The following is a 24,881-nucleotide window of genomic DNA, read 5'->3' as shown; positions in this document are numbered from 1 at the left end:
AATCAACTTGGAGTTCTACCAGTAGTACTTTAAGACTGAGATTAGATCTCCGCCTACTAGGAGGACCCTGTTCTAGAACGTAAACTCGAAAGTTGGGTGTATGGTGCAACTTGGTAGAGAACAGTTATAAATGCTCTCCTGACTGCCCTGCCATGCCATAAAATAAACGTGCTGTGTCTCCTCAGACACAGAGAGGGTTGTGAACCCTCCCAGAGAGAAGCAGGATTGTTGCCAGGAAAAGTATTAGGCCCCTAATACTTCCTGGCACTTCCCTCTCTGGGAGATCAGGAGTCACACACATTTGTGGTAAAGCTTTGTTATTTCAGATCTTCCCTTTAATATACAGTCACAAAATTTTCTAATTCCATAGACTAAATGTCCATAAACCCCTGTTCCTTGGTAGAGTTCTGCTACTTCATTTGCAGAAGATATTTACACATGTAATAAATGTTGAGTAAAAAATGATTGATGTGCTCAGCAGTATGTCATAAACCAGGGCCTCTTTTGCAGTCCCCAAAGACATAAGCTGAGAAAACAGAAAAATAACCCAAACTTCTATGCTGAGAAGTGTTGAGGGGGCTTGAGATCTGACAGCCCTGAGTTTAAAACCAGTGCCACCAGTCACTATCTGTGTGACTTCAGAGATAGTCTTTAATTTTGGAGTCTTAGTTTCCTCATCTTAAAATGGGGATAACAATATTTACCTTGGAGGTTACTGGAAGAATTAGAAAAACATTTATTGAGCTATTACCAGGTATCAGAGACTGCTCTAAGCACTTCACCTAGATTAACTCATTTAATCCTCCAAACAGATGCCTATTACTGAGGCACGGAGGGATTAGGTAATTTGTGTAAGGTTACATTCCTAGTATGAGGCAGTCAGGATTTGAACTCATCAGTCCAGAGAGTTTGCTCTTAAATATTCTGCTATATTGTTTCTCTAAATATATGTAGACTATCTAATGCAGTGCCTGATACATCGTAGGTATTGTACTTAATAAATGGTACTGATTAATAATAAACAGAGATTTTTATCTTTATGGAAAAGACAAATTCCATGGAAACCTTTTGTCCAACTCTGATTTAGATCAGTAACTAAAAATACTTGAGTCCAAAAAGGTCCTTGTACGACCTATATTGGCTTGTAATAATTCTAGCAATGTACTAAAGCAGAAAGAAGTACAAAATATAGATTTCTCCTGGACCAAAATTATAATGAAGAGGTGTTCCTCTACTTTAAAAGCACTTCTTCCTATTGTCTCTGGGGAGGGAGGCCAGGAGCTAAAATACATTATGGACATTGACTGGAGGTGGGCTGATGCCAATGTCCAATAAGGCATATTTCCTCTGTAAGTCCTGGCCAGAAAAGCAAACCCAACTGCTATCACTGCCAGGTAAAAGTCATTAGTACCCAACTACCAGATGCTTCTCCAAAAACCTAATGCACTGCATTCACAAGGGTAACATCCAAGGATGGACTTCAACTGAGTGGGACCTACATGGAGGCATGGGAATGGTGCTGGATAAACCCACTCCTACAACCCTAAACAACTCCTAAACCAAGGAATCTATCTAGTCACCACGCCTAAATTCCATTGCTTAGCACTCAAAGCCTTTCAAGTATTCACAACAGCAAGATAAAATCCTTCGAAAGGAACAAATACACACCCTCGAGTACCTTCTCTGCAGGGATTAGTTGATAACTAAGGAGAGCATGTCTTTCAAAACCAAGAAAGTGCTAGGTACCTAAGACATGGCAGGGTCAAAAGAAAGTCCACAGAAGAGAGGTTAGAAAAGGCAAAGAGAAAAGCATGGGCTGGGACTTGTGATGTTATCATGGATTAAGTGAAACAATTAGCTCACTGTTGGCCTCAGTTTCTATCAAGTTCAAAATCTAACAAGGTGGAGTATTCTGTATCATTGCATAGGTTTAAATTTGCAAATAAAGCTGGCAAAAAATAAGAAATTTGCAGTTAGTCCTTTGGAGGAGGCTCCCTTCCTCCTAAGGTTCTTCCTAGAATTCAGATGATGGCACCAGGTAGATGGCAGCATCAGAACCCACATTGGTAGGATAACTGAGTCAGTCCCACAGACACACCCTCAACTCATTTACATTTCTTTGAGGTAATGGCAATTATTAACAAAATTTGACAAGAGTATTGGAAATGATCTTGGGGCCAGATTTTGTTTGCCCAAGAATACAGACGATTTTAGAAGAGTGAATCTCTTTGAGCTGTTTTTTTCCTGTAAAATGAGGATAATATCTACTGTAAAAAATAATGTGAGAATTACATGCGGTAATAGCAGATAGAGCTTGCACATAGTAGCGTTCAACCTACCCCTGCCTGTAAGTCCTTGGTTGCTGAGGCCCTGCTGGGTAATGACCACAACCTTGTAAGCACAAAAAGCTCTTCTGCTGAAGTAAATGGTACAGTACTAAGATCCTCTGCAATGCTAGATTTTGCTTGGGCTTTCTTAGAAGCACTTGAAGAGGACAAAAGCTCATTGCTGCCTATGTATTTCCCAACGTTCACAAGTATTCACTACGGCCCACTGTAAATCTGGGTCTAGTGAGTTAATAAACAAACAAACAATTCTGTACCTAGTTCTTAGTCCGAAAAGCCATCCCACCATATACATAGCACTTGTTCTGAGGCACCACTGGGCTAGCTTCAGGCAATTCCGAAATATATTTATTTCCCCTTAGTGAAGCTGCTTATGACAATACAAATTTGCCTTCTCAGCAGTGCTTTTTCTCTCTAATCTCCTCCTTTCCACAAAAAGAATCTTCTGTTCCATCTGGCTTTTCTCTTGTGCCTAGAGACACTTGTGTCTCAAACATAAGAGAAAGTAATGCTGCCGGGCATGCACACAGGAAAGAAAACACATAATTCAGTCTGCAAAGATCGAACCTGCAGTTGTCTTTTCTCCAAACCACCTGACTTCTTTCCAGGCTAATTTCCAAACTTCCAAAGCCAGCAAAAAGTCTTCACATAGACTATTGGTACACTCTTTTCCCTTTCTTGATCTATTCAATTGAACAGAACAATTAAAACTAGAACTTTTAAACAATATAGTGGTTTTCCAAAAAAATTCCTGATTGCCTGATACTAAACTATGCAGCACCTCCTCTCCACAGAGATTAAGCAATGGCCGTATTTTGTATGATCAAAGGGGAGGAAATGGCATTAAAAAGGCAGGGTCTTAGAAACTCAAGTTTTTCTGAGCCACCTGAGAGTCAAATAACCAAACAACGTGCATATTTTATTTAATGTGAGTGGCCTTTCTGAATGAAGTATAACCAATTTGGCAAAGAGCAGGCACATGTAATTACAGTCATCCGTTCACAGACACTGGCTTCTATTAAAACATTCTTGAAGTATAGGTCCACTTTCCTTCTCAGGATGTAGTAACTAGAACGGATTACCGTTAACCCTTCTACAGCAGAGATCTCTCTGGAAAGGAGTTCCACCCTAAGAAGGTTTGTACAGGGGGCCCTTGTTAGTGGAAACCAGAGTTGCTACTTCACATGTGCTGCAACAAGCGGTTTATTTTAGTATTTTGCTTCAGCTCACTTCGGACTCGGAAAACTTTGGTGATGTCAGAACAATAGAATGCTGCCATTAGAAATCTAGCTGAAGGCCCTGATTTTATAAATTCACATTCAAAACTAACAGCCAAGAGATCAGGTTTATCTAGTCACGTACCCATTCTATATTGAAACACACCACTTAGGTTTTGTGGGTATAATTTAATGCAGTTTCTTTCAAAGACAATTAGAATGAAGAACATAATCAATTATGTTGGTAATACTGTGCTGTAAGTAGCCTGTTGAGTGAGAACAGCTCAGATACTATTACAGAAATGAACAGTCACATATTCTTAAGACTCAAGTACTTTTGACATTTATATTTTCACCATAACCATTTTTGATAACTCATCGTTTTTATCTGCTGACTCCTTTTATGGCAACAATTTAGATGATCTCCAATTTCAGTGATCTGCTGACATTCAATTCAAAGGTATGTGTATTTATTTCAGTACACACAGTTAGCAATGTACTGATTTTTCACTGCAGCCATAACAAATTGCCACAAACTTATTAGCTTAAAAACAACATAAATTTAGTACTTCACAGTTTTGTAAGTCAGAAGTCCAACACGAGTCTCACCAGGCTACAATCAAAGTGTCGGTAGGGCTGCATCCCTTTCTGGGAACTCCGTAGGAGAATGTTTCCTTGCTTTTTCCATTTTGGAGGCTGCCCTTACTACATCCATCTTCAAAGCCAGCAATAATGAATCTCTCTAATCTTCTGCCATTGTCATTTCTGTCTCTCTGAAAGGCTCTCCACTTCTAAGGACTCTTGTGATTAAAGTCGGTCCACCCAGATAACCCAGGATAATGTCCCCCCTCAAGGTGCATACCCTCAGTCACACCTGCATAGTCCCTTCTGCCACGTAGTCACAAGTGCCAGGGATTAGGGCACGGACACCCTTGGGAGCCACTATTCCACCTACCAAACAGCAAGATAAGCATTTTTTTCATCACCTATCTTCTCTCCAGAAAAATTAATATAATTTAAATATGTTTTTATAGTAGGCACTATATACAGGGAAAGTATATGGTGAAGCATGAAGCCCAAATGAACTTTTGTACTGATTCAAACACAAGAGACAGCATGACAAGCAAATTGTTTTAACTGTCCAGTGATGAATATGAACTCAACCGTTTTTCGATGGATACTTCAGTTTTAATTATCCCTCTCCTGGCATCATTTCCCTTCACTAAAACAAGCAGGTATTTTCAATTTTAAATTCAAAATATAAGAAAAAAATATTTCAAGTGTTTCATAACAGCTGTTTGTTAAAGAGATATTATTCTTAAATTTCTTATTTCAAAACATTTTGAAGTCTAAAGATAATTGAGCATTTCATAAAAAAATTATAGTTGTGTAGGGTATCTGTTTAGGTACATTCGAATTTTAAATACTGCTATTCAAAAAGTTCCTATTCTAATCAGCCAAAGAAAGGAAAAACCTACTATTACACAGGACAGGGAGAGCAGAGACCGTGAGTGATCTTTAGGTGCAATAGATCTTAAGTGATTATATTTTCTAAACCAAAAATGAGGCATACAGATAAGGGAATTTTATGACTTTTTACTTTCTCTGTATAAAGAGTCTTAAAAATACATATATATACGTGTGTGTGTGTGTGTGGAAAGATGATTGTACTTGTATCTGATACACAAATGCAGCATTCTAAAATGCAGCAAAAAAGAACAAAAACACCTCTCCTACAAGTTGTAGGTCAGTTTATAACCAGAAGCTGAGTGTTATATTGTATAATAAGCAGCATGGGCACCTAAGAAGTTTTCTATCTGTTGGCAACTAAAGTGGGAGAAAGGAAGACCGAGAGAGAGACAAGAGTCAACTCTGCCAAAATAAAATTTCCACATTTTTTAATGCACAAAAATTGAAAGGGATCAGCAAGCCACACTGACATACATACATAAAATATGCTTCATTTTTGTGTTCCTATAATATCTCCCCAGAGCAGATATCAAATTTTCTATGGGGCAACCAAATATCTATCTTTTCATATTCATATATCAATAAATATGTACCTAATGCTTCATACTGTTTTGAATAACCACATCTTTTGATTCTGTTAATGTACAACCTGAGTATTTCTGTCCAATCCTGTTCTGCGTAGATTCCCAAATTAAAGGAAGTTTGTCAACTCAAAGTGAAAAAAGAGCATAGCGTTTTAAGCTAAGGCTGTTTTTCTATCCTGACCAGAAATTAATGCAAGAGACGCTTGAAGAAATATGACAAGTGATTCCAAACAAATACATTGTGTTCCATAAGTTTACTCATAAGCTGTATTTTTCCCACAGGAAATGATTATCAGATGTCAAGCTAGCCTAGAAACATCTAATTAATCAATAATAGCCAAATCGTAGATAAAAATTAGCAGAAAATGCACTATAATCCTCAAAAAAATAATGAAATACTTACTATGAATGCTACATACTGGTACTCATAAAATAACTTTTAATGTAATTTCTCTAATTAAATTTATGCATAAACTCTGAAGGGAAATTTCAGCCACTTCTAAAGTTCCTAGAATCTGATAACAGTGATTCACTTCAAATTTTCTTTGCTTTAAGCATGCCGTTTAGCACCACTCTCCTTTACTAACTGGGATTAAATGACAATGTTTAACACACTTAGCAAAGGTCTGGCATGAAGGAAGCGCTATAGAAACCACATGTTTAGGAATGATTTGAGGCTCACATAACTGGGCAGCAATTTGAAGAAAAGGCAGAGGATGTGTGTACATCCATGAAGAAAGAATTACCTGAGAGAGTATTGTACTCACTAAGGAGTTTCCCAATCTTCCTTTCTAGAAAACCTGGGTCTGAGGTCCCTGGAGCCCAGAACTAGGCGATGGAGTCAAAAGGTTAGTCCTTGATTACAGGCCTGGAGCAAAGGCTAACCAAGTCCACACTAGGTAAAGCAACCTTGTGACGCAAGTGACACCCAGAAGGCAGATGGAGAACAAGAACGGACTCCTAAGCATTTAAACAGATGGAGCCAGCCCATTCTGGAGGTAAAGGCTGAGGTGCTTTCCCAAGGAAGCAGGAGGGCACGGACACCAGGGCTGCACAGGCAGCCTTTTACAGCACATCTCTGCCTAGGTCTGTGGGCCAGGCTGTTAAAAGCACTGAAGCAGTTTGTCAGTTGTGAAGGCAAGGAAGAAATGGGCAGAGAATGGCAAGTGCTTGATCTTGTTAAAGAAGTAGAGGGAAGAATCATCACTGGATTAAGCCAGTGGTTCACGAACCTGAACAAACATCAGACTCTCTTGGGCGTGCCTTTAAAACGCAGCGTCCTAGGCCCCTATCTTTAAAGACTCTGATTGTATATATCTGAATTACGATAATTCAGGCAAATTTGGGAATTCATCAATAGTTCAACAGATCAACCCTTAGAGTAAAATTTAATTACAGAATATTATCAATTTATATCATCTCACAAAGTAACGTTGTGAAGCTGCTGGTTCAGAAAAACTACATACATAAATTACACAACCACACATTTTTGTACAATAAATAACACATGTAAATGTCTAAAAACATGTAAAGCTATAAATCCAAAGTAAGCGATAGTTTTTTCAAATATATAGGTTTGAAAAAAAAATAGGTAAATGTGCTCTCAAGTTTTAGAATTTAAATGTAGAAATTATATCTGATATTGATACTACAAAGAAAACAAGACACTATTTTTTTATTTCAGAAAGTTCAAGTCTTTTCATCATAATTGAAGGAACTGCATGATCGATTAAATATTGTCAGCATTATTTTCCAAACTTCTCCATCAATTTTTTAAATGTAGCCATACACCTGAGTGTTTTGAATTATATAAACACATCCATTAGCAGTCTAAGACTCACCAACATTTATATTATGCTTCTTCAACAGAATCTGAGAGGAACCACTAGCAAAACAGGTTATAAGATTATTTGGATTTTATGATCAATTGGTTTGCTGAAATCTAAAATTAATAGAAGGAATTAGATCTTTGAATTTGTTTTTTAACAAATAAAATTCTGCATTGTGCTAATCTGCTTTTGCATATTATTTAGAAAATGGCTAGTAAGGCTTTACTGTAATGGTTAAAAAAAAATCCTATTGTGCACCATGCAAGATGAAGAAAATAATGGTTTACAAACAACTGTTGAACAACTAAAGGAATCATGGTTTTTCCTTACATTATGGACTTCTCAAAATCAAATATATTTTTCAGATTAAACTTATATTAAGAGTTTATGGAAAATTACATCCCTAGCTTAAGAACTTAAAATATCTTTAGACTGAAAAAAAGAATGGGTGATTATAACTATAGTTTTTTAATCTGTTGCTTGGGGAAAAGTCTTAATTTATTGTTTCATTCTTTCTAATAGCTTTGCTTGCTTACTGTAAAATAATGCATTGCTATTCTGAGGACAATTTCTGATTCAATTCCAATGCTCTCGTGTCTCCATGAGTTTTGGCATTGTTTACCAGCACCTGCGGGAAATCACATACAGGAACGTTAGTATTTTGTTTATTAACAATATCTATATTTATATTCATAGAAGCAAAGTATGCCAAAGGGCAGCAGGCAATTTCAAACTACCTAAGAAAAACTGACTATGTGCAATATTTCAGTCATTTTTGCTGAAATAATTGTTCAAGCAAGCTAACATCAGAGATAAGCACAATTTATTCAAACGCTCAATTAGTAGAACGCCAACATTTTGATTGTTACTACTGTCAGCACTGTATAAAATTAAAGGTTTTGTTTACAATACTGCCACCTCTAAGCCCTTACCCAAAAAGACCAATTTATGCATGGAACTGTCCAAATAACATTGTTTTCCTTTAAAACAGCAGCTTAGGATCAAGGCTCTAGGTTCTAAGCTCTATCAAGAACCTTCCCATGATTTTTACCAATTCCACAAATTAGAACATTTAATTTCTGTTGATCATTTGATTACTAAGACATTTTTTGGTCGTTCAATTTCAAACACTGTGAAGGGTCTGAGATTTTGCTCTACTTGCAAGCTAACAAGTTAGCCTGCCAAAGATCCACGGATACTGCCAAAACACATGGCACTCCTGGCTCAGAGGCAAAGATCTTTATTATTCATGGGACAGCAAAGGGCATGAGCATCAGCATATTTGCATCTGTTCCCCTTGCCCTCTAAGTTTCACAGGGATGACATGGATGGACGCATAGAGTTTCCCACTCACGCAATGGGTTGCGTGACAAGAGGGGAACCCTGCGCCTAGGAGACTTGAACCTTTTATAATTGGCAGTAAACATGCCTACCCTTTGCTCTGGAGGGAGACACTTATCTTGGTCTCTCAAGGCTGTCACTACACAAACATCCTTGAAAAAATAGTCTGGAACAAAGGGCAGTGAGGCCCTCTGCTCACAGGATGTTTAGAAATGCAAGAGACCCATGGTGAACTGTCTCCCAACATTCATACAAGTTCTATCCTTTGGGTTTGCAATACATTGTTTATAATGCCTTTCTCCCAGCATTGTTTTTGCTAGTATTTCTTTTCTTTAATACTGTATTTTTCACTGAAAGGAAAACAGTATTTCAAATGCTGTAGGTATTAAAAAAGCTTCTCATTAATTTTCATTATGTTTTTAAAATTGTTGGATTAAGTTATGAGAATCTTAGCCCAATACATGTTTTACATACTCTACCATTTAAAAAGAATTTTAGATATATACATATAGGTTTATATATTTAGATGCCAGAGCCATCCCATGAGGAGTAGAAACTGTCACATGCATTTGAGAAAAGACAAGAAGAAGTAAAATAATTCTTCTGAAAATAATATGAACATCCTATTAAAGTCTGCTACTTCTAAACCTATTCTGTCTACCTGTTTGCCTCCACTGCAGTGGTAATAAGAAATACCACAACCAGCACCTAGCACCTTTGGTCTTGTTCTACACAGCACATTAGGACAATGTATTTCCTACAGATTAAATCAGTGGTTCTCAACCAGGGCCAACTACATCTCAGGTATTATTTGGCAAGTCTACAAGACATTTTTGGTGGTTATACATGGAGTGGAGGGAGGAGGACAGTGCTACTGGTATTTAGTGGTGAGAATGGTTAGGGATGCTGCTAAACATCCTACAAAACACAGGACAGCAACCCTCACCCTTCCTCCAACAAAGATCCAACATGAACTATTGTGAATAAAATCAATGCCTTACATCAATGAGCTCGTAGTCATTTTTGGCATGTAAATGTCTCAGTAGGTACCAACGAGCAGTTGATACAATAGATCTGGGATACCCAGGCTGATACACCACTCTCTCCAAAAGTCGCCGTGTCTCTCTGCGAAAAAGACATTTACATTTAGTCCAAAGCATAAAATTAATATAAGACATTTCATAAACTAGTCTCACACACACATCATGTTTCTCGTTCTTTTGCAGATGTGGTACTGATTACTTCATGAATTTTTTATTCATATAACAACAAAGGTAATAATAATGGTTAACATTTATTAAGTATTTATTATGTGCTAGGTACTATGCTAAGTGTTTTATACATACGGTCACATTTAATATTCACAACCATGTAAGGTAGGTTGCTGTTACTATTCTCGCTTTGCAGATAAGTAAACTAAGGCTTATCCAAATAGGATGAGGAAAAGGTCCCTATTTTAAGAGCACTTCCAAGTGCTCCTTTAATCCTTTTTGAAAATAGGCAAATAAATAAATAATACAAAGATAACATAGAGTAGAAGAAGAAATATTTAACATCTACACTAGAGGCTAAGTATCTATCGTCAGGATTTTAGCATATGTATGTTCTCAAAGACATGTACAATATGTGAACCAATGTAATAACAGGCTGATTTACTGTTGTGTTCTAATTTTTCTTTCCTAATTTACTAACATCTATGACTCCAAAGACTTCTGGACTGGTAGAAACAACGTAAATAGTGGTAACTCAGAAATGCTGAATAGGAGGATCTTATAAGTAGCAACTGGTTTGAAGTAGGAGCTAAAGAACCTGTCTTGAAGATGCTTTTACATAGGAATCACATAGTAAGCACACTTTTCTTAGACTGTATGTTTATTTGTAAGGCTGATCTTCGGTGGTAATATAAGTTATGGGAGGTGCTAAAAGAGATTATGAGGAAAGAGGGTTAAGGCCCCTTAAGACACCCACACTGAGTGTCAGCAGAAAGACTTTATTAGGAAGTTTAAATTATACCTAAAACATTTCTCGGTGAAATCAGTCTCAAAAAAACGGCCAAAAGTCTATTAAATAAATATTAATAAATGGTACTGAAATTGCTGATTAGCCATAGCTCTTAATTTTTCCTTCAGCCCTATTTTGTGATGTTGATGTGTGACCTTTGCCACATATTTATATGTATTAAGCTCTATGACTACACAATACCTATTCTGTTTTAATAATGTATGCTCCAAAACCACTGTTTTACTTACAGTTGCTATGTGTTAGAGTGGGTATTATTCTCAGAATTTTAAAATATTCTTGCCTGTTTTATCATCCATATGACCCAATAGGTTCTTCAAATTTATTTCTGACCCTATCCCCACCCTCCAATAAAAAGATTGCTAGAATTTTTATATTTTAACCTGAGAAGCTTTTGGATTTTCTAGATATAAAAACCAGATTATGTATAATACGTCTCTGCATTGTCAATATTCATTACTCTTTTCATAGCTTACTGCCCTGCAGAACTTATGTCAATGTAGCCTTGAACTTGGATCCTTTGGTTTTGTTTGTTTCTAGAATCCACATTACACTGTTGGCTCATCCTAAGACAGTGAAGAGCAAAAACTCCAAGGCCTTCTTCACTTGGAATGCTGCCACGTCAAATCTTTCATATTCTATATCTGTGTGCCAAGTTATTTTTTGTTGTTGTTGTTGAGGAAGATTTGCCCTGAGCTAACATCTGTGGCCAATCTTCCTCCTTTTTTTTTTGCTTGAGGAAGATTTGCCCTGAGCTAACATCTGTGCCCATCTTCTATTTTGTATGTGGGTCGCCACCATAGCATTGCCGCCAATGAGTGGTGTAGGTCCGTGCCCAGAAACCAAATCCAGGCCGCCAAAGTGGAGTATGCCAAACTAGGCTGTGGGGCAAGCCCCCTAAGTTACCTTTTTTTGAACAAATCTAAGAGTTTATTTTCTTCCTTATTGGCTTACTAGAACCAGCCTTTCCAAAGTACATACAAATATATGAATAATGCCAAAGTTTGTTAAACTAATTCTAAATCTTTGTGTCCTAAAAAGACTGACAGTGAAGAAACATTTCCAAGAACAAAAATAAACAAAGATTCTTCATACCTTGCCCCCATTTTGCGGTTGAATTGTAACAAAGCTTGTAAAAAGACAGCCAGTGGACAAAAGCAAAGTTTCAAGGCCTCCGTTGTGGCTTCTTGAACCAAGGATGGCCAGTGATTATTGGAAATATTAGCCTATAAAAATGAGACAAATATTAAATCAAAGCTTTTGACAAGTTTACTTTTAAAGAATGCAGTTCAAGAGTGCCTACTTGTCCAAGTCGCCATGTAAATGCTACAGGGAGCATAATTCTACAGAATGATTCCGATTTGATTCCTGCCCTTAAGGAGCTAGAAAACAAGGCAGACTGGGATAAATGAAGGTTTCAAAGAGAAGATATCATTTAAAAAACACTAAAATATTTGTTAAAAGAAAATGCACTATTCTATTATATAGATGAATAAAATCTATCACTTACTAAGCTTCTGGTTACCAAATATACAAACTCAATGTAACATAATTCTTTAACTAGTAGTGATAAATATAAAATTCCACATTTCCAAAATCATCTAAGGAGAGAGGAAAGGCTGAAATGAAATATTTTAATCAAATGCCAATATAGAAAAAAGGTGCAAAGCAGATCAGATATGAAGAAATTGAATCAAATTCATCAATACCAAAAACTTTTTTAAAATTTCACTTCATGGGGAAAATGTTAAAGTATCTATACATTACTTAGGTTGCAAACTTTAGTTTCTTATAATATGCATTGACTGGGAAATAACATAGACAAGTATTTCCTAAGAAACAGTAACTGTTTATGAAAATAAAATGGTGAACACTCTACTGAATTATGTAGAGTGGAAGAAAAAAATGCACTTAAAATCTTCCATTAAAGACCTCAAATTGTAACCAAGATTTCATAATTACAGGTACCTAGAATACACATTTTAATAAAACCAATATAATAAGTCAATATATAGTTCATTCCAAACTGAATTATAAAAAAATATATATTAGAGCAATAAACTCTGAGTGGATCACAGGCAACAGTAATTTGTGTAATCAAGGAAGAAGAAGCTATAAAGATAATAAATTTTAACACAGAGAATGGAGGTTGTGAGGCATCTCCTATAAAGAGGGGAGCATCTGGCAAAGAAAATTAGGCAAAGCCCATACTAACAAAATTATTGCTAATATATTTTTTAAAACCAATAACACAAAACTCTTACTGGTTGCTTTTATAATGCACTCTCTAAATTCCAAGAATTCATATAATGTGTTCTGTAAAGTTAGTCCAAAGATTATTATACAAGGAAAAAGTTTCTATATGTAACTGGTATATTAAACAAGGTGATTAGAATGTACTTATTTTTGTCTCCCATTATGTCTTTAAATTGTATAAGGGAGACTTTTCCCCTGTTCCTGGATATAAATTATAGTGGGCCCCATAACTCTTACATCCATTTTTCTTACATTTATTCACAGTCTTAATTAGAATGTCCTCTTTTTTTTTTTTTTAAAGATTGGCACCTGAGCTAACAATTTGCCAATCTCTTTTTTTTTTTTTTCCTTTTTCTCCCCAAATCCCCCCCAGTAGATAGTTGTATACTTTTAGTTGTGGGTCCTTCTAGTTGTGGCATGTGGGACACCACCTCAACATGGCCTGATGAGTGGTGCCATGTCCGCGCCCAGGATCAGAACCGGTGAAACCCTGGGCCGCCGAAGTGGAGGGTGTGAACTTAACCACTTGGCCCCGGGGCCAGGCCCTGTCCTCTTCGTTTTAATGCTTCAGTCTTCACTCAAAGGTACTATTTGCACCCCACTCCCATCTCCTACCTAGGGTATAGTTACAGGGAGCAGCAGATAGGTTGTTCCTCCTACCAACACTCCCACCTTTTCTTGCTAATTGTAGTTTCAGGCCTCTACTGAAATACCAAAAGTTTGTATTTGGTGCCATTGTAAGCAGATGTCTATTGCTCTGGGCTTGAGAATTATTTAAAACTCTTTTTCTGATCCAGATTTTCCTGGCTTTATCAGAGTCACCCAACTGCAAGGGACCAGTTATGTAATCAGCGTTATTCTCCAAAGCTTCTTTTATATCTTTCTAGGTACCAATAAGCACACATACCTGCACACACAGGATGTATTTTGAAATATATGTTCTTAAAAATATATATCACAGATACATACACTCCAATAGGATATCATAACACTGTTCCACAGTTTGTCGCCCAAGACTCCTACTTAAACATTTATCTTGAAGAATTTTCCACACTAGCACATAGGACTTCTAGATTCTGATACCTAAGTTCATAGCAGAAAACTTATGTCAAGTCAAAAATTACCAGAAATTCCTCTTGCATAATGTCAAATTGAACTGAGAAATGACTGAAATGTTAATTACTGACAGCTTTGTCACAGATGAGTAGCTGGGTTAATTCTAACTTAAATCATCAAGAAACAAAAATGTATATTCTGCCATAATTCAACTTTTAAAATTGCAATCTTTTTTTCCCCAAATATTGACAATGTTCCACTGGAGTCTAGGGTTTACATCACTCTTATATCCATCAAAAGCCTAAATATAAAGTCTATGAAGAGGCTACACTAGAAGGCAATGAAATAATAGGAACTCAATAGAATATCACTATGTAAAAAGTTTTCATCTTAAAGAAAATAAAAGAATCAGTTTTTCATGATTATAACTATAACATGATCTTACCATGCAGACTTCTAACGCAAGCAGGGCTAGTCTCAACAGACTTGAGAGCTTCCCACTCCAACTGCCCTGTTGGGATGCTACTTGTAGACTCTTCCTATAACACATCTCCGCAGCACCCATCATCCCTTGGGACTGATATATATGTGCCAGCCACTGAAGAACAGAAAGAGAGAAGAACCCAAAAGATTTCAATTTACTGTACAGTCTAGCACTCTACTGCCAACAAATTCAATAAACTTTGATGAAGCCAAATTTTTTACTTAATTATTGGTACCTTTGTGACAAAAAACGCCACAAAAATCACAGGTCAAGAAAGGCTAGCCATCTTGCCCATTCTATTAGCAACAGCTTCCTAACCAAACCTAGTCTGAAGTCTTAAGGTCTCCCCAAGTGGCAAATGAGAAACAAAATCAAAATGCAATGTGAAAACAGATGTATCATGTAAATACTAACCAAAAGAAAGTTTGTATAGCTGTATTAACATCCAACAAACAAGATTTTAAGACAAGAAATATTAAGAGATAAAGGGGGATGTTTCATCATGATGAAAGAGTCAATTCAACAATACCCCTACATTTGTATGCACCTCATAACACAGAATTTATGAAGCAAAAGTTGACACAAATTAAAGGAGAAATAGACAAGCCCAGAATCAAAGTTGGAAATTTTAACACACCTATCTTGGCAATGATAAAAGAATGAGACAAAAAAATCATTAAGGATACAGAAGTTTTAAACAAGCTTGACTTAAATGACATATTTAGAAGACTATACTCAATAACTGCAGAACACACGTTCTTTGCCAACACACATGCAACATTTACCAAATCTAATCATATGCTGGGTCATGAAGTCTGAACACATTTCAAAGAACTGAGACACAAAGTCTATTCTGACTAAGTGGAATTAAACTAGAAATCAGTAACAGAAAGATAACTAAAAAATCCCCCACCACCCCGCAATATTGGAAATTTTGCAACCTGTTTCAGAAAAAACATTACAAAGAATTCCCAACAAAAATCATAAAAGATTTTCAAATGAATGACATGGAAGCACTACATAAAGTCTTGTAGGGTGCATATATTCAAGAAGGATGGAAAATCTATGATATAAGTTTCTACCTCAAGAAGCTAGGGGAAAAAAATAAACCCAAAGAAAGAAAAGAAAAGAACACAGAGAAGAAATCAATAACACATAAGAACATATAAAAAGAAAATCAAAACAAAAAGTTGGGGGGCTGGCCCCATGGCCTAGTGGTTAAGTTTGGTGCACTCCACTTTGGAGGCCTGGGTTCGGTTCCCGGGCACGGACCTACATGGCTCAGCAGTGGCCATGCTGTGGCGGAAACTCACATACAAAATAGAGAAAGACTGGCACCAGATGTTAGCTCAGGGCAAATCCTTCTCCAGCAAAAAGAGGAAGATCAGCAACAGGTGTTAACTCAGGGAGAATCTTCCTCAGGGAAAAAAAAAAGTTGGTTCTTCGGGAAGCTAATAAAATTGCTGTTTATCAAGAAAAAAACTAGAAAATAAAAATTACCAATAAAAGAATGAAAAAGGTAAAATCATTACAGATTTTATAAACATTAAAAAGAAGCTATCGTGAAATTTGAAATTGAGATGTGCTGGACAAATTCCCTTCAACTTACTAATGTTAACAGGAAATCTTAATAAGCCTATTTAATCTGTAATTTTTTTTAAAAACTTTGCAATAAAGAAAATTCTTGGCCTGAATGGCTTCAATGGTAAATTCTTCCAAACATTAAAGAAATAAATGTCACTCTTAGACAAACTCTTTCAGAAAATAAAGAAAAAGGGAATTACAACATGGACAACAAAACCTAAAAAGGACTTTATGAGAAGGAAACATTACAGGCCAATCTCTCTCATGAATATAGGCACAAAAATTCTAAACAAAGATATTAACAAATTGACTCCAGTAATATGTTAAAAAAAATACATCATGACTTCTAAGAATGCAAGGTTGGTTTAACATTTGAAAATCAATGCAATCCACCACATTAACAGAATAAAGAAAAAGAACCATTCTAATAGATGCCTGCTCAACAAAATCTGGTAAAACTCAACAGCCATTCAAGATAAAAACAAACAAACCTCTCTTGACAAACTGAATAGAGAACTTTCTTAATCTGATAAATATATCTACAAAAACCTACAGCAAACATCATTTTTAATTATGAAACAGTAAATGTTTTTTACCTGGGGTAGAGAATAAGACAAGAATGTTCACTTATCACCACTTCTATTTAACATTATATTCAAGGTTCTAAACAGTGCAATACAGCAAGAAAAAAATTAACATAAAAATATTGAAAAGCAAAAGTAAAACTTTATTATTCACAAACGACATAATTGTGTATGTAGAAAATCCAAAACCATTTCAAAAGAATAAGTGAATTTAGCAAGGTTGCTGGAGAGTCAATTTATAAAAATCAACTACATTTCTAAATGTTTGGAGCTAACATACAGAAAAAAATGCCACTTGCAATAGAACAGAAAATATCAACTAACTAGAAATAAATTTAACACAAAAATGTAAGAGACCTCTATGTTGAAAATTGTAAAACACTGCTGAAATTTAGAATTTAAATAATTTGAGGAATATACCACATTTGTGAATAGAGAAACAGTAGTATTACTTTGTCCATTCTCCCCAAATTAAACTACAGATGCATGCAGTTCCAATCAAGATCCCAGCAGGACTTTTGTGTGTGTTGGGGTGGGGGGGGGGGAGAGGAAATGTTTGTATCTTGACAGAGGTAGTTGTTAAAAAGGTACACACTTATGTAAGAACATAATGAGTGGTATTTTTAAGATGTTTATACTGTGTGTAAAACACATACGTTACCTCTTGAGACTTTACCTACTACATAATTTATCCTTTAATTTTTCCCTTTTAGTTTGACAAGGTATTTTTCCCCTTGATATAGAATATGAGATCAATATCCAGTTGACCTTAGAATTAAAGTACCTTAACTCACATGCCAAACTTACTCTAAGAGAGAAAAAAAGCACTATCTTTCTTTAAGGATTACAGTAAAAAGGAGGCTTAGCTTGCATAATCCAATTTATGCCATTATAATGATAATCTTTTCAAGCAGGGACATCAAAAAGTTGATAAAATGCAAGATCAAAATAAGGAACAAATTGTAGTAAAATAAGCTTCTGTAAAATCTATACCCAAAAGCCCCTGTGATACTCTCTCTGGAGCACAGAGGGAACTATAACAAATTGAATAAAGTAGTTGTGTGCTTTTTGTATTTTAATATCAATAAGAATAAAGTACATAAAGATCATTATGTATTTGCCATTGTGGATAACCAGAGGGAGCTAAGAGGGCGGAGTCTTGATTCAGACATCAACCCCGAAAATAACTTTCTAAAAGCACTAAGTACCCATTAAAATCTTGGATATGGGGTACCCGTACAGTAGCTAAAGAAAAACTACATACATCCCCTCTAAAGGTAGCGTTAAACACCATTATGGGAACCGTATTATAAAACGTTTGTAACACTTCTTTAGCTCTCTTATATCAACCCCAGGTAAAAGACAGTATTTTCAACAGTGTTTTAAATTGAGGAAATTATAATCAACAGTAAAGCTCTGAGGCAGTACAGCAGCAGATCCTAAATTAGTATTCAATTTCCTTAGTTCCTCTAATCACAGTACACTTTAAAGCTTGAAAATGAGAGATATATGCTGAGTTTAAAGGCAAGAGAAATATAAACGGAGCATACCCCTGACCTCATCTAATATTGGAGTATTTTAATTCAGGACTCACATAAGGAGAGAATTTACCTGCCATGCTGGAACAGAGGTCGAGTTGGACATGACTGTTTTCTGCAGTTCTTCAAGAACAGCATCCGGGAGAGGCTTTCGTGACTGCAGGAGCGGTTTACACTGAACTTGTCTCAACAGTAAGATAACAGCTGGCTGATCAGGGTTACTTTTTAACTTCTAAAAATTAAACCCAAAATAGAAATACATCAAATAGGTTCTTAAACGTTAAATGTAAAAGTCAATTAAGCTATTCTCCATGTTCGAAAAAAATCTGAATTTAACCTTTTCTTACTAAAAGATAAGCAACTGCAAAAGTAAAATATATAAAACACTGAACATCTTGGAATATCAAACTCTACATTCAAACAAACTTTAAAATTGCTAACACTATTATTATTGTTCGTGTCATTTATTTTAGATTTAGTATGCCCCTTTGACTTGGTTTATTCTCAGGTGACACACTGAAAAATTTAGGTTCTGATTTCAGTAAGTAGCTGAACCAAGAAAATATAAAATTAACAGTGAAGGCTAACACCACTCCTTACTGGAAGAAGCTATACTATCTAAGAAGGAAAGAGCTATAAATGTTTCCTTTCTCAGACTCTTACCAAAGATACTCATTGTATGCCCTCCCTCCAGGCACAGACACCTTACACTTTGGGAGTAAGAGAAAGACCCGTTTACCCATTTCTTTAAGCTACTATTTATTCCCTAAAACACATAAAAAATACATAAATGTATATGTAGCTCCTTCTCTCTCTCTATATATATATACATATATGGAAGAAGTTAAGGGAAGTTCTCTAAACAAGTCCTTCCACTATTGTTTTAAATATTTCTTTATTGCTTGTCCCTCAATAACATACTTCTCTATTTTTTATCAATTAGGTCATAGTCTTAAATGTATTATTTCTAAAATGTATGTGATTGCTTTCTTCTGCGAATTGGAACAATAAAATGACAAGGAAAGCTCCCTAAAAGTATCCCTTATTCTGTCAGAGAGAACACAGCAACTGTCAATTTCTCTTTGCTAAACACTCACACTGTATAATCTTAACCTGTCTTGAACTTAAATGGAATTTCTTAAAAGAGAAAATTTACTACTCTACTTTTTAGAAAATTCAAGGACCAAAGGGATCTTCAAAGATTCATTCTTTTGTCTCTGTAAAATTTATATTGATCTTTCAAAAAACATTTCTAGAAACACAGCACAATCTCCCTGGTGAGCATTTATGAAGAAAGATCTTTTCAGGAAAAGTGATGTTTAAAATTACTTTTATCCATTTAACTATTTCTGAGTAGGTTTATGAAACTGATTCATTCATTCAATAACTATTTATTGAGCCCTTACTATGTGCTAGGCAAGGCGCTAAGAATTTACTCAGAGAGCCTACAATCCAGGTATGTAAAAACTGACTACTGAGTAGTTCCAGTCACCCACTTAACAAACTCCACAATCATTCTGTTGGGTTCAGAACTTTGGAAAAATGCAAGGATGCTGGAAAACATAGCATTCTGAAGGGAGTAACCAGAAATCAAAGGAAAATCCCGCCTCCATAATGGTATCCAAAAAAGAGGCCTACTAAGTCCTTAAGTCCTAGAGTCAGACAAATATAAGCTCAAATGGCAACTCTATCAATTCCTGGCTCTGAGCTCTTATCCAAATTACTAATCTTCTCTAAGCCGTAGTTTTCTCATTTGTAAAATGGGAGTTATAATAAATATCTGTGTGATACAATTGTTGTGACGTTCAAATACAAACTGCTAAATGTACTGACTGGCTTATAGTAAGTATACAAGAAACGCTGGGTATTATCACCACCACCACCACCACCACCACCACCATCACTACCATATGCTCTTTAAACAACATGCACTCTATTTTTGAAGTTATTATCCAAGTAGGATAAGAATCCCTGAATCTCAATGCTCAGCTCCTAACAGTACCTTTGTACAGAGGGCTTCGGCTTCAGATAGCCTTCCTGTGTCGATCAGACCAGTGACAGCTTGGGAGAGAGACCACTTTTCAAGAGATTGGTTGTAATTTTCAAGGAATTTTTTGTCCTTAACTGTAAACAAAAAATGTCAGTTACTTTCTTCTACAATTTATAACGTATCCTCAGAGGACTAATTAGTTGCCAGGAAGTATTATTATTAGACTTATCAGGCATATACAATTTTTAAAACTTACATATACCACTGGAATACCACAGACTATCCTGACATGAGACAGGTTTCTGAAAAGTTTCATGGTAGGAATATTTGTGGTTGAATAACTTAAGACTTTATATACTGTAACTTATATAAAAAAATCACTACATCTGGGGGCTGACTCGATGGCATAATGGTTAAGTTCACACACTCTACTTTGGCAGCCCAGGGTTCGTGGATTTGGATCCTGGGCACAGACCTAGCACTGCTCATCAAGCCATGCTGTGGTGGTATCTTATATACAAAATAGAGGAAGATGAGCACAGATGTTAGCTCAGGGCCAATCTTCCACACACACACACACACACACACACACACACACACACACACACAAAATCACTACATCTGCAGTAAAACTGAAAATAACTCACTGAAAAAAATTAAATATTGTGATATAATTGACATACAATAAATTGAACATATTGAAACTATACAGTGTGATGACTTTTGACATAAGTATACATCTGTGAACTATCACTATAATTATCAATTATAATCAAGATAATGAACATACCCATCATCATGAAAAGTTTCTTCCTACCCCTTTGGAATCACTACTGTCCCCAACCTACCTCTCCTCCTACTCTCTGTCCCCAGGAAAGCACTAATCATTTTCAGTCACAATAGATCAGTCTCCATTTTCTAAAACTTCATATAAATAGAACCATACAGTATAAACTCTTTGATATCTTCCACAGCTGTTAACATGATAAATTACATTCACTTTCAAATGTTAAAGCAACCTTGAATTCCTAGAATAAACCCCACTTGATCATGACGTATTATATTTTTTATGTGTTATGGGATTTGAATTGCTAAAGCTCTGCTATGAATTTCTGCATCCATGGTTCGGTAGTTTTCTTGTAATGTCTGTGTCTGGTTTTGGTATCAGGGCAATGCTGGGTTCCTAGAAGAAGTTAGGAAGTGTTATCACCTTTTCAATTTTCTGGACAAGTTTGTATAGAACTGCTATTATTTCTTACTTAAATGTTTGGTAGAATTTATGAGTGAAGCCATCTGATCATTGAGTTTATTTGCAGGAAGATTTAACTAAAAATTTAGTGTCATTAATAGATATAAAGCTATTTAGTTAATATATTTCTTTTTAAGTGGGCTTTGTGTCTCTTAAGGAATTTGTCCCTTTTATTTAAGTTGCCAAATTTAATGGTGTAAAGTTGTTCATGAGATTCTCTTATTAGCCTTTTAATAGCTATAGTGATATATCCTCTTTCAATCCTGACACTGGTACTCTGTATTTTTTTTTCCTGATGTCTGGCAAGAGGTTTATCAATTTTATTGATTTTCTCAAAGAACTAGTTTTTGCTTTTGTTGCTTTTCTGTTTTCTATTTCATAGATCTCTACTCTTTATTTTTTTTTTTTCTTCTATTGATTTTGGTTTAATTTCTTGCTCCTTTTTCTAGTTTTCCAAGGTAGAAATTGAGATGATCGATTTTAAGCCTTTCTTATTTCCTAATGTAAACATTCAAAGTTACAAATTTCCCTATAGGCAGTGCTTTAGTAACACTGTAGAATTTTGATATGCTTTTTCATTTTCATTTAGTTCAAAATATTTTCTAATTTTCCTTCTGACTTATTCTTTGACCTGGATTATTTAGAAATATGTTATTTAGTTTCCAAATATTTGGGAATTTTTCAGATATTTTTCTGTTATTGATTTTTAATTTAACTCCATTGTATTAAGATAACGTACTCTGTATGATTTGAATCCTTTTAAATTCATTTAGAGCTGTTTTATACCCATAATATGATATATATGGGTAAATGTTCTCCGTGCACCTGACAACACTATGCATTCTGCTGTTGTTAGGGAAAGTGTTTTACAAATGTCAATTAGGTCAAGTTAGTTGACAGTTTTGTTTAAGTCTTTATTATATCTTTACTGATTTTCTGTCCAATTGTTCTATTAATTACCAAGAGTGTTGAGTCTCTAACAATCATTGCAGATGTCTCTCTCTCCTTTTCAATTCTGTAAGTTTTTGCTTCATACATTTTTCCATAATTTCATTTTTTATACCTATTTTATTGTGAAATACAACACAGATTTTATGTGTTTTGAAGCTCTGTTACTCAGTGCCTAAATATTTAGTACTGTTGTATCCTCTTGATAAATTGATTGTACCCTCATCACTGGCAATATTCTTTGCTCTAATATCTAATTTGTCTGAATTTAACATGGCCATTCTAGCTTTCTTTTGATTAGTGTTGGCATGGTATATCTTTTTCTATCCTTTTACTTTTTGGGCTATTTTTGTCTTTACATTTAAATATAGATTTATATTTGTGTATGTTTCTTTTAGATAGTATATAGTTCACTCTTGCCTTTTTAACCAATCTGACAATCTCTGCCTTTTACCCAGAGTATTTAGACCATTTATATTTAACTTGATTACTGATATGGCTGGGTTTAACTCTGACGTGTTGTTATTTGTTTCCTATTTGTTTTATCTATTCTTTGTTCCCTTTTCCTCCTCTTTTGGATTATTTTTTAATGATCCTATTTTATCTACTTTGCGGCTTATCAGCTATAACTATTTTTTCAGTGTCTACTTTAACATTTAGAGTATTCATCTTTAACCTGCACAGTCTACCATTAAGTAATATTATACCACTTCACTTCTAGTATAAAAACTTTACAATAGAATACTTCTATTTTCCCCTCCTGGCCTTTGTGCTATTGTTGTCACATGAGCTTTAAACAGTCAATTACATTTTGAAGAGATTTCTATCATGTGTCATTTGTGGGTCTGTTTCTATTCAGTGATTTTTCTCCTTATTGTGGGTGGTACCTTTCTGCTTCTCTGCATACCTATTAAGTTTTAACTGGATACCAGACATTGTGAATTTTACCTTGTTGAATGCTGGATATTTTTGTATTCCTATAACGTTCCTGAGCTTTGTTTTATATGCAGTTGAGCTTCTCGAAAATGATTTGATATTTTCAAGGCTTGTTTTTAAGCTTTGCTAGATGAGCCCCTAACAGCCTTTACTGTAGAGCTAATTATGCCCACTACCTTTTGGCAATAGCCCTCTGAGTACTTTATCCTGAATTCATCATGTATAAAATACTTTTTTAAACTTACTTGAAGCAGAAACAGCAGATAACAGTGCCAAATATAAATCCATCCTCTTCGGCTGAGTGTTGTTCACTAGAGCCAGTTTATCGTCAGCATGACAGGCTGCCATTAGCCCAGCCCAGACAGCAGGATCACCTAAACAAAGGAAATATAGTTAGCAGGCTTGTCAACAGCAACATGCTGCTGAAAAACTACCAAAATGAGAGCAAGAGTTTATAAATAGCAAAATAATAAAATAAATTGGATCTCCAGAAAAATTCCATTTTCTTAAAGAAAAACTAATTTATACTTGTTTTCAGAAGACACACCAGTACATTCATCCTTCAAGATTTGCCGTTTTTCCCAAACACATCAGAACATGAGAAATATCCTATTAAGTTCTTCTTCCATGGCTGGTTAGCTCAGTTACCTACAGTACTGTACTACTGTGGAAAGGTCAATTTTTTGTTTGTTTGTTTTTTTGAGGAAGATTAGCCCTGAGCTAACTACTGCCAATTCTCCTCTTTTTGCTGAGGAAGACTGGCCCTGAGCTAACATCCATGCCCATCTTCCTCCACTTTTTATACGTGGGATGCCTACCACAGCATGGCTTTTGCCAAGCGGTGCCATGTCTGCACCCGGGATCCGAACCAGCGAACCCCGGGCCGCCAAGCAGCAGAACGTGCGAACTTAACTGCTGAGCCACTGGGCCAGCCCCTGGAAAGGTCAATCATATTCACTTTCATTGGACACCCAGGACAAGTGTCAAATAGACACTCATGTTCATCACTCAGTCCCTGTATTAAAGGCTCAGTCATAGGAAAAGCAAGATAACATAATTTCTCAATTCTTAAGAAAAGTATAAGCCAAAGGAAAGCTCAAGACAACTCCATTTTACCTATGTTCTTACAGCCAAGCATGAAAGTCATTTTATCATGCCAAGTGAAGCAATTATGTGATTTTATATCCCCTCATTCATTTGCTCTTTCCTTCCTTCCTTCATGCCCTGATAGCAGCTTCAGGGGAGGGAGAAAAGCCTGCAAGCAATGGGCTGAGGAGATAACAATAGAGCTTATGAGTATAGACTCCTCTTTTTTTTTTGAGGAAGAATAGCCCTGAGCTAACTGCTGCCAACCCTCCTCTTTTCACTGAGGAAGACTGGCCCGGAGGTAACATCCACACCCGTCTTCCACTACTTTATATGTGGGACGCCTACCACAGCATGGCTTGCCA

The 24,881-nt window shown here is 35.7% G+C and overlaps 1 protein-coding gene across 5 annotated transcripts in view; it reads right to left on the bottom strand.

The window, feature by feature from the left end:
* The window catches only part of SKIC3 (SKI3 subunit of superkiller complex), a 90,868-nt gene that overhangs the window by 8,184 nt on the left and 57,803 nt on the right, over positions 1–24,881 (bottom strand). For 3 of the 5 annotated variants that reach the window (XM_014867643.3, XM_070517750.1, XM_014867652.3), the window contains exons 37-43: positions 23,676–23,804; positions 20,310–20,431; positions 18,381–18,539; positions 14,563–14,715; positions 11,901–12,031; positions 9,788–9,911; positions 5,234–8,073 (exon numbers count right to left, since the gene is read on the bottom strand). In XM_014867643.3, coding sequence (XP_014723129.1) covers positions 7,999–8,073; positions 9,788–9,911; positions 11,901–12,031; positions 14,563–14,715; positions 18,381–18,539; positions 20,310–20,431; positions 23,676–23,804 — 893 coding nt within the window. In that variant the 3' untranslated portion in view covers positions 5,234–7,998. Of the gene's footprint in view, positions 1–5,233; positions 8,074–9,787; positions 9,912–11,900; positions 12,032–14,562; positions 14,716–18,380; positions 18,540–20,309; positions 20,432–23,675; positions 23,805–24,881 lie in introns of those variants that run through there. The other 2 variants (XM_070517752.1, XM_070517751.1) reach the window with 1 other exon arrangement.

Source organism: Equus asinus, chromosome 9 (genome assembly GCF_041296235.1).
Source record: "Equus asinus isolate D_3611 breed Donkey chromosome 9, EquAss-T2T_v2, whole genome shotgun sequence".
NCBI lineage: Eukaryota > Metazoa > Chordata > Mammalia > Perissodactyla > Equidae > Equus > Equus asinus.
This window is presented reverse-complemented; position numbering and strand designations above follow the sequence as displayed.